The following is a 9,936-nucleotide window of genomic DNA, read 5'->3' on the forward strand; positions in this document are numbered from 1 at the left end:
TTTGAAGATTATAAATCAGAAATTAAACTAAGATTTAAAATGGCAGCGAGAAATAAATCTAACAAACACTGGATTCTGGAGGTATCACCTAGAATTAGATCTCACTTCCTTGAGCTTGGAGGAAGAATATACTTTGAATGGACTGTTCATACCATTAAAGACTTTTTCATTGCTACTCGTTGCTTCAAGTGCCTCTAATACGGGCACACCTTCAAGTACTGTAAACAACCTACCTTCACCTGTGGTCACTGTGGCTTATCTGGACACCAGACCATAAACTGTCCTTCTCTTGAAAGTCCTCCATCCTGCCCAAATTGCAGGTCTAAAAATAAAGATGCCTCTCATTCTTACAAAGATACAAAATGTCCAGAATTTGTGAAAGCTCAGTTGACCAATAAAATAAAAACAAATTTTACTCCATAAACTGATAAGTTAACAGTTAACTAATTAGTAAAACTTATTAGCAGTCCCTCTTAAAACTTTTAAAACTTTAGTTAACTTCTGTCTCACCAAACTTTTGTTGCCTTTTGTACCGGGACTGTAAACTTTTAGTTAATATTATTAGATGTTGAACTTACCTATTGTAAACCTTGCTAAAATTATAATGCTTTGTTCCCGGCTACTAAATGTTTTTTTTTTTTTTTTTTTGGCCAACAACCTTGTGTTAACTTTGTCCTTATTTTAATTTAATTATATCTTTAGATTATTTTATCAAAATTTGCTTACTTATAATTTAATCCAGAATTTGAATTTTCCAACTAGTAAATTTACTTTCCTTCTTGGGCTATCAGACTTTCTGGTACCCCCTTACTTTTTCGCTATCTAGTAGTTCCTGGCTGCCTCCTCGTGGCTAGGGACGGGAGCGGGGAGTCGGGCATTGGGCATATTGCCTCGGCTCCCTGCTGCTAAATGCCAGGTGCCGGCTCATACACACAACAGTAACAACACAATACACACACACTTAATTAACACATTTCTTCTGTCTTTATCTCTTTTTTTTTTTTTTTTTTTTCTGCTGCCGGCATTTGGCGAACGCCTAATATACGGAGGAGATAGGGGAAACCCTGGGGGCCTCCAATAACTCTACAAGCATACTTTTAATACTTTGTGCCCACGTGATCTCGCCAATTGGGGACTTTTTGTGGTCTCCTTGTACTGCCGACCGGGGCAGGATATCACTTCAGCTAAGAACTACCTGCAGCACCTCCTAGACATATTACCAGAACAAAAAATTATCATTGGATCGGACGTCAACTGCAGATCGCCTACATGGCACAGCACCACAGAGAATAGAAGAGAGACCCACAACGGAAAGCTCCTGGATCACGGCTTACTGACCTAAACAAACCGAACCAGCTCCCAACCTTTTGCAACCTACAGTGGGAGGCGATGATTGATATCTCACTCGCCACAACCAATTTGGCCTCACATGTCCCAAACTGGAGGGTAGACTGGACCACATCGGACCACCAGGTAATCACCTTCCAGATCAAAAGAAACCTTGCCAGAATTTCAGCAACTAGGCATCAGCTCAATAGGTTCGCCATCAACAAAGCTGATTGGAATCTCTTTGAGGAAAGGCTCACTGAAGCAATCCACTCTAGATATCAAGAAATCCAATCGGAGACTGAGTCGGATGCCCGGCAACAAAAGACTACAGATCTCATAACAAATGTCACTCAAACTGCAATAAAAAGAAAAAATCCTATGCCGGAGCGGTCCCATGGTGGTCCCTGGAGCTACAGGAACTGAGGAAGGAGGTAGCAAGAAGAAGAAAGGACTTCCAGCGACCCGAAGAACGTGGCCAGAGCATGTGGTAGAGGCATTTAAACAACTTGACAAGATTCAGAGAAGTAAAAGAAACGCATGGGAACAACTAGTGAAAACAACGGGGAACAACGACCCCTGGGAAGTGGTGTACAAGGTCACTAGAAACAAACTCCCTAGAGGCGAAGTACTAACAACAACAAGAACTTCCCAAGGTTAGCTAACCATTACATTGGAACAATCAATAAACAACATTCTGAATACTATCTACAGGGAGCAAGTGGCGCCGAGAACTGAACAACGGCGAGAACTCTGCCACCAGAATGATAACTATGATCCAGAAGCACAGGAACTCCTCTTCACCTTGGAAGAGCTGCAGCAGGCGGCAGCAAGGATTAGAAATAGAAAGTGCCCTATCACAGACCAGATGGAACCTGAGATCGTCAAGCGAGTGGTCGAATTGGCACCCAACCTACTTCTGCACCTATATAACTGCTGTCTGAAAGCGGGATACTTCCCAAAACAGCGGAGGACAGCCGGTCAAAAATTAATCCTAAAAAATCCTAGCAAAAACGCTGAACAACCAGAATCATACAGGCCAATAGCGCTCCTAACTGTGGCAAGTAAACTCTATGAAAGACTCCAACACAAGCGACTACAGCAACACTATACAGCAGCGGACAATACATCCCAAGAGACATTGAGTATGACTCTCAACTACAATGATTAATCCTCCTGAGCACTCAAAGACAAATTGAGATAACACAACCCAGCCAAACAAGGATGGTGGACGCAGCGCCTGGCTGACAGTGATTCGCCACCTGCTGAGACAAATAAGGAACCAATCTCTAGAAAGAAAACACCCAAAACAGGAATAAGAAAACACAAGGACGTGCCCCATAAATGATGCAACTATAAACGACAAAACAAAGTGCAGCTTAATTGCCAAATGCCATATGGCGACCTGAAGAGGGCACCCTAGTCACCTTCATCTTTGAATTACATTTCCCTGGGGGGAAGGGAGGGGACGGGGGTTTCCCTCGTCTCCTCGCCACCCCCACTTTTCCTCTCTAGTGGTGCATGGGCCTGCCTCACTGAAACCTGGGGCCACCTCTATTGGCCCCATCTTCTGCCTTTCTCCCCTCCCTCCAGTCTCCCTCCCCTTTCCATCTGTACGCTAGCGAAAACCCCACACACCTAAATTTCAGCATGTCAAATCACCCTTCGCCCATATTTGGCCTTTTCAAATTCAAGCGACACCACCATCGCGCAATCGATTAGTTAAAAATTTTTTTTTTTTTTTTTTTTTTTTTTTAGGTCCTAGCCGCCGAAATCTCAGGAAATTAGGCGGCAGGACCTGCCAGAGTAAATGAGTCTACTGGGTTCCTGGTCTGCCTCCACGCGGCGAAAGTGGGGCAACGTTCGGCCTCAGCAGGGGTCCAGCGGCTAAACGACCAGATGAACAACGGTACATGACATTACACAGATACAAAGCCCACACACTTTTAAATCTCTGGCATTTCCCAGTGAACTGGTACACCCACAATGAAAGCAACGCGGAGATGGGGGGGAACCTCTGGTGCCGTTTGACCTCAATACACTTTCACTTTCACTTTCACTTCTCCATGTATAGCCTCTTGGCATACTCTTCACAATATTCTGGACTGTAGATTTCTCCCGCTCTGATTATACCTTTGCTTCCAACTAACTCCCACCTCACAATTCTATGCTGGCAGAAGTAATTTGTGACTCAGCAAAAACTCCCTTTTCGCGCTGAGGGTTCTTTTGATAAGAAGCATCACCACACCGCTCCTAACTTTTATCTTTCCTAAATACATTATACATACTATAATGGAAGTCATCTTCACCAATTTCTGGTGGAACCACGTTTCTTTTACCGCTATTATGTCAGCATTAGTTGTCGTAACCAGGATTACGAATTCACGAATTTTGCTGACAACATTCCTTACATTACTGTAGACACAGTTAACATTAAGTATTCTTCTATTCTTTACTACCCTGACACACCGCTTGAAGTTATTTAGCCTTGTTTCCCTTGCTTTTGCTCTCACTTGAAACGGTGCTTCCCTCAGACCATCTTCCCAACATCGGCTGTCTTGGCAACAAACAAGAATTCTTGAGATGTGGAGAAGCATTATTTTGACCAATATCATCAGATAAACGCAGATCTATATTACCCTGCTCTCCCCCTGACTAACAGTTTCCCTGAACCCTTAAGGTATTCTCAATGAAACTAGCAAAATTCTTTGCACCACCTTTGTTCAAATGGATACCACTCCACAAAATAGATTCCTTCTACCTATAATTATTTTTAAGGTAATCCCACTTTTCTTCAATCACCGAAATTATTCTCGTAATGCACCAAATTCTAATTTGAGATTAGTACACTCCTTACATTAGACTAAAAGAAAAGAGCCATCAGTTGAGTTTGATTTGTCTACTATACAGACCTTTGAATTCATGCTACAGGTATTTCAGTCTGACTCAAGATGTCCATGGACTCGGGTTTTTGTTCAGCAAATCTACCACAGAACACGCGCAATTTACAGACAATATACACTGCTTAGACAATATCACTGATTCTCCTAAAACACTGTTACTACCTGATTTCTTGATAGAACTGTAACTATTACTGATTCAATCAGAATGCAAATAAGACCATCTTGGCACACAGCCATCCCTGGGTGAAAATAAAAGGATGATAAGAAAAACAATACAACCCCTGTATTGCTGTGTAATGTTCCACTGAGATAGTAAACCTGCTGGAAAAGTTTCCTGTTGAATACACTTTACCTGTTCTTCCTCCAAGTGATTCGAGTTGTCTACTGAAGTCGTCGAAATCTGGGTCGCCCAAATCCGAAAATTCACAATTGCTTTCCTCGAAGCTGCAGGAGTACGCGGACACTGGGGATGGCGTGGGACGTGTTTCCCCTGTAAAAGGAAAAATCGTTTAGAAAATTTAGGAATTCATACGACAAGAAGAAAACAGAATGAATAATAAAATGGAAGCATGCGCATATGTACGATTTTGAAGAAACGGATTTCTAACAGAAAAAGCGTACTGAATCTATTTGTAGTTAGGAGGCTTTAAAAATTAGTTGGCGTTTTCCTCTTAAAGATTTCTCACATTGCAAACACCATTCAGTACCCGCTTACCTTTGCACTGGTACAATCTATTAATGCGCCTGATGTCGCCCGCTGTCAGATCCGTGTTGTCCGCATCGGCTATGATTACTGTTCCAGGTTTCTTCGAAGTCATTGTCTTAGAACGACCGTCTTTGGAGAATGCATATTCATCGTACAGCATAATGGAGCTGTAATCAAACGGCTCCCCAAGAAGGTTGTTTTCCCAAATCAGTAGATTATAAAAATTGTACTCCATACCTAAGGGAAACAATAAATTGCAATTTGTTAACTAAATAACAGAACTTTGTTACCGAAAAGAACAAAACATAATGCATACAAAAAAAAAAAAAAAAAAACAAGAAAACAAGATTTTTGAAGGCGCTAACGTTTCGAAGGTGACTTCACATCTTTTTCCTCAGAGCGAAGGGCATAGTTTAGAGTCTAACGCCGTAGCTTGGTATTCAATATTGTTTGCAATGTTTATCTATGGTACTAGTGAACGCATGTGATATTTTAATATCCAAGTTTTCTGATCATACAGAAAGTTGACGGAGTGGTTAAGAGAAGCAAACAGACGACAAGAACTAGAGAATATATGCTGAGAAGATAACAGGAGTTTCTTCTTCTTTTGATGCCATCTCCTATTGGAGATTGCCGATCACCACGCTGCACTTCTGTAAAAGATCCTCAACTGATCTGCCAATCCAGTTTTTCAGCGAAGAAAGATTCCTCCTCTCCACTCCTCTCTTTCCCTCTGTTATTACGTGAAGAAATTTATATTTCACATTTCTAAGGATGTGTCCCAGGTAGGCAGTTTTTCTTCGCTTCACTAAGCTCAACAATTCACTTTGTTCATGCATTTTGTTCATGCTTGATGTTTTTAGCGTCCAAGTTTCAAATCCGTATGGACCACACATAGTACCTAACGAATTTCAGTCTGATTGACAGATGTATAGCTTTATGACACAGCATTGTTCTATATTTTGTAAAGGCATTTCTCGCAACCTCTATTCTTGCTTAATAGTGCATTTGGCTTCCTGGAGTCATGTATGTGATCTTGTTGACATTGATTCTTAGATCCATATCATTACATTTGTTGTTAATACAGTCCAAAAGCAATTGAAGGTCTTCTATATTTTCTGCGAATATAGCAGTATCATCAGCGTACCGTATGTTATTTATCAGCTGACCGTTTATTTTAATTCCTTCTTTCCTTTCTCACAATGCATTTTGGAAAATAACTTCAGAATAGATGTTAAATAGCATGAGCGAGACAATACAACCCTGCCTTATCCCTCTTTTTATATTGATCTCGTCAGTTTCACCCTCTTCGACACTTACAGTGGCTGTTTGATTCCAGTAGATTTCTTTGATGAGTCTGATGTTCCGTCCATCAAGATCTAGCTTTTTAAGTACTTCTATAAGCTTTACATGTTGTACCCGATCGAAAGCCTTTTCAAAGTCTATAAAGCAGATGAATACTGTCTTATAGTGTTCTCTACGTTTTTGTAACAACACGTTTATACATAGGAGAGCTTCTCTTGTGCCTAGTCTGCTTCCGAATCCAAATTTAATAGAAGTTTAATATTGCAAAGTACTGCATATGGGTAACAGTGACCGCAGAGTAACGTGCCAGCTGTGTGGTATGTTACTCTGGTGTTATATTACTGTCATAAATGTTTATGTTCATCTTCTTAGTAAAAGACATTTATACTGACTTGGTCAGGTATGGATAGGCCAATATTCTCAAGTTCTTCTATTAAGGCGTTGATTGCGTCAGTTTTGTCACCGTGTTTCGACGAGATGAAGAGTTTTATATCATCTACCTAAGAGCTGTAGTCAGGATGTATAGAAAAATAGGTGTCCAGAACGGCAGCAAAAAATAGAGCAGAAAGGACGCCACCTTGGGGGACTCCTCTGTAAATTACGTGGTTCGATTGGAAGGTCCTGTGTTCAACCCTCAAATGCCTTTGTTTGAGAATGGAAACGATGACTTTTAATAAGCTTCCCTGTATTCTGTAATGCCTTTCAAGTATTGTCATCAAGACATTGATTTAGACATTGTCGAAATCAGACTTAATCTCTAAAAAGATTACATCAATCTGTTCTTTGGCGTTCAGACTCGTTTGGATCCGAAATAAGGTGTCCATTAAATTCGTTACAGTCAATATCTTCAGGATCGCAGTGTGTAAATATGGAGGTCGTTTCTGGAAAACATGCATGAAAAGAATTTTGGCAGCAGAGTCTTCTCGAACAATTTCGAGGAGAGGGACATATCGAGGCCATACTACTTGGAGAATCACCCTCATATTGGTAAGTACCTGTGGTGACTGGTTTGAGGTGAAGAATTCGTTAACTTTCGAGGCACAAATTTGAACGTTGATTTCCGATGGTAAATTGGGCTGATTATATTTATCACTGCATATATTGGGTAGGCAGTGCGAACAGGTTATGTTGCATTTCCCTCTGTTCCATTACAAAGCAATGGTCATTACTGAAGGTTCAGGCAAACCGTTATTTAACTGAGAAGTTTGACTTGGATCAGTGAACGTTCGGTTGGTTGGGCTAGTTTCAGTCTGACAGAGAGAGAGAGAGAGAGAGAGAGAGAGAGAGAGAGAGAGAGAGAGAGATCGGATATTTCAGTCATCTCCAAGGCATTTGTCACGAGCAAATCTTCTAAGAAGTTGTTTGGAAAGATGTGTGACGTCTTTTTTAACCGAACGAGCACAGATGGTTATTTTACATATGTGGCATCGAATGGTTGGTTCCTTGCTGTCGCGGCAGACGAATTGTTGTAAGTTATTCTGTTTCTATGACATGTCTGATTTTGGGTTCTTAAATTTATACTCCTTAATTCCGAGCTGTTTATTTTCCTTAAGTTTAATGGGGTCATAGAGCTGACTGAGAGGAACATATAAGAGAGCAGAAATATTTGGGACAGGATATACTTAAAACACAAGATACGGGAGAAGAAAGGGAGTATATCCCTAGGGAACTTTTGGTAGTACGACGCTGTGTGACTCTGACAAGGTGACTCATTATCATCTTAAGCCTTTGGGGTAATGATGCAGTTGCTGATACATGTGCATACATCATAATGGGGAAATTCACAACTCCTTTTAGATGGGTTAATCACAAGCAGTATACCTTAGAGTTATAAGATTAGGTTGAATTTGGTTAGTTCGTTGGTTTGTATGCGGTCAAAGTAGATGGAGGGTGGCCACTATTTTTGTCTCAGTAAGCACATATATATCGAGGGGAGAAGTCAGCTTAAAGAATGGTTGTGCAGCCTTTGATTATAAAACCGATATTTAGATTAATATTGCAAAATCTGTTTGGGAGAAGATATCCATGGGCTTCAATTCAAGTGTTCAAGTATGGCCACTTCATTTTCAATTAAGGCTGATTAAAAATTAAGTGATCATCATTAATAAATACTTGGTTTCAATTTCAATAAATCTAAAGGCTCTGTTTTGTAAACGCTGTCTTTCAAAAATTAAAACATAAGTAAAAGTCGGGTGATTTAGAGAAGGTCATTACTTACTGCTCTGAACGCTGATTTAAATAAACATAGAGGAATTAGATAAAGGAGAATACATAAATTTACCTTCCTCGATGTTTTCCCAGTGGATGTCTATGTACTCATCTCTGTCTGAACGACTCTGTTCGTGCTGGAAGCCAATGGCGTGCATCAGCTCGTGGATCGCTGTCCCTTTGTACTCGCACCCTTCCCCCAAAGAAACTGTCTGCTCACCTCCGGACATGCCGACATCCGAGTAACAACTAAATAGCAAAAAAAAAAAAAAAACATATCAGTGATGAGGTAACACAACAGAAGGAGTTTCAGAAAATACATCCTTTGTTATCAGCTAATCACGAGTATCTTCCAATTCAGTCAAAGAAATGGTGCGTCGTGGCTACAATGACCTCTACATTTTGCGAAGGCAACATAACAGGGATCAGCAAGCAGCCATCCACCGGTCCTTTTTCCAAACGCAGAGTGACAAGCTGAAATATTGGCGGTCTGCGAATTTTGATAAATCAAAATTCCAAAAACATAGCGGTTCATAAGTTGAGTACCCCTTTACTTTTAACCTTTAGCTTTAAGCAATCTAGTGCTTCATTTGAATGAAGTTGAGGTAATCTGCTAATCTTTAAAGGTAATTTTTAATCTGACAAATCTCGTGTACAGTTTGAAGTGCGTTAATCGAAACCGCCCATGGCGCAAAAAGGTTGCCGACCCTTTGTCTACAATCTCACTTTGCAACTCATATTCACTGTGCTGTTAAACTCTAATACCCCACTTCACTGTTTGGATTAGCGTTGACTTCTAATCCTTTCTTTGCAAAAGTGCAGTATATTCAGCATATCATTCATGCATGCCACAAACATTCAGCGAATGGTTCTTTAAAAGCCAATGGTGCTGTGCTGATTTCACATTCATTCCGCAAGAAAATTAACGTGATCTTATTGTACAGTTAGGTAGTCGTTGATGTACTCCAACTGCACTTTTTAAGGGAGAATGTCAGTATTACAATGAGGGAAGGATGAAATGAACGAATTTATTAGTTGACCGTAGACCAATGGAAAATTGTGCTTTGAAGTGACAAGCACGATACATGGTCTACAGACCTGACTGTCGTGTCTGGATGAGTCTAATGACCGGAGAAACCCACCTGTCGGACTGTATCGTCCCAACAATAAAGTTTGGAAGAGGCAGCGTATTGGTCTGAGACCATTTTTAGCATTTTGGCACGTGGTCATTACTTATTTTTGGAAAAATCATGAATGCCGAAACTACCTAGACGTTCTGGACAATAATGGACATACATTGTGGTAGAACATTTGCTAAAGCTCACAACTGTATCAGTAGGGAAACTCTCCATGTCATTAATCTTGTCAAAACGTTGGTCTGTACAGCCCACAGCTCTCACCTTAGTCTTATATATGGCGCAAAATGTAAGTCGCTGGTAGAAAGTGATTCTAAAACCCTTTAACAGACAGTTCCCATAGACATCTCAT

The 9,936-nt window shown here is 40.6% G+C and overlaps 1 protein-coding gene across 1 annotated transcript; it reads right to left on the reverse strand.

Annotated features, from left to right (window-relative positions):
* Positions 1-4,373: 4,373 nt before the first annotated feature.
* Positions 4,374-8,678, reverse strand: LOC150082385 (astacin-like metalloprotease toxin 1). Its single transcript, XM_090380503.1, has 4 exons — positions 8,522-8,678; positions 4,945-5,172; positions 4,582-4,719; positions 4,374-4,468 (listed from the first exon to the last, which is right to left on the reverse strand). Exons 1-4 carry the CDS (start codon positions 8,676-8,678, stop codon positions 4,374-4,376), a joined length of 618 nt encoding a protein of 205 aa, XP_090236629.1.
* Positions 8,679-9,936: the final 1,258 nt, after the last annotated feature.

The sequence above is a fragment of the Mastigoproctus giganteus genome, chromosome 8 (assembly GCF_048544385.1).
Source record: "Mastigoproctus giganteus isolate SK-2022 chromosome 8, ASM4854438v1, whole genome shotgun sequence".
NCBI classification, from domain to species: Eukaryota; Metazoa; Arthropoda; class Arachnida; order Uropygi; family Thelyphonidae; genus Mastigoproctus; species Mastigoproctus giganteus.

Coding starts and splice junctions, on each gene's coding strand:
- LOC150082385 (XM_090380503.1), bottom strand. CDS start 8,678: ATGTCCGGAGGTGAGCAGACAGTTTCTTTGGGGGAAGGGTGCGAGTAC. Junction 4,720..4,944: donor TAGATTGTACCAGTGCAAAG/GTAAGCGGGTAC, acceptor TTCCTTTTACAG/GGGAAACACGTCCCACGCCA. Junction 4,469..4,581: donor ATCACTTGGAGGAAGAACAG/GTAAAGTGTATT, acceptor ATTTTCACCCAG/GGATGGCTGTGTGCCAAGAT.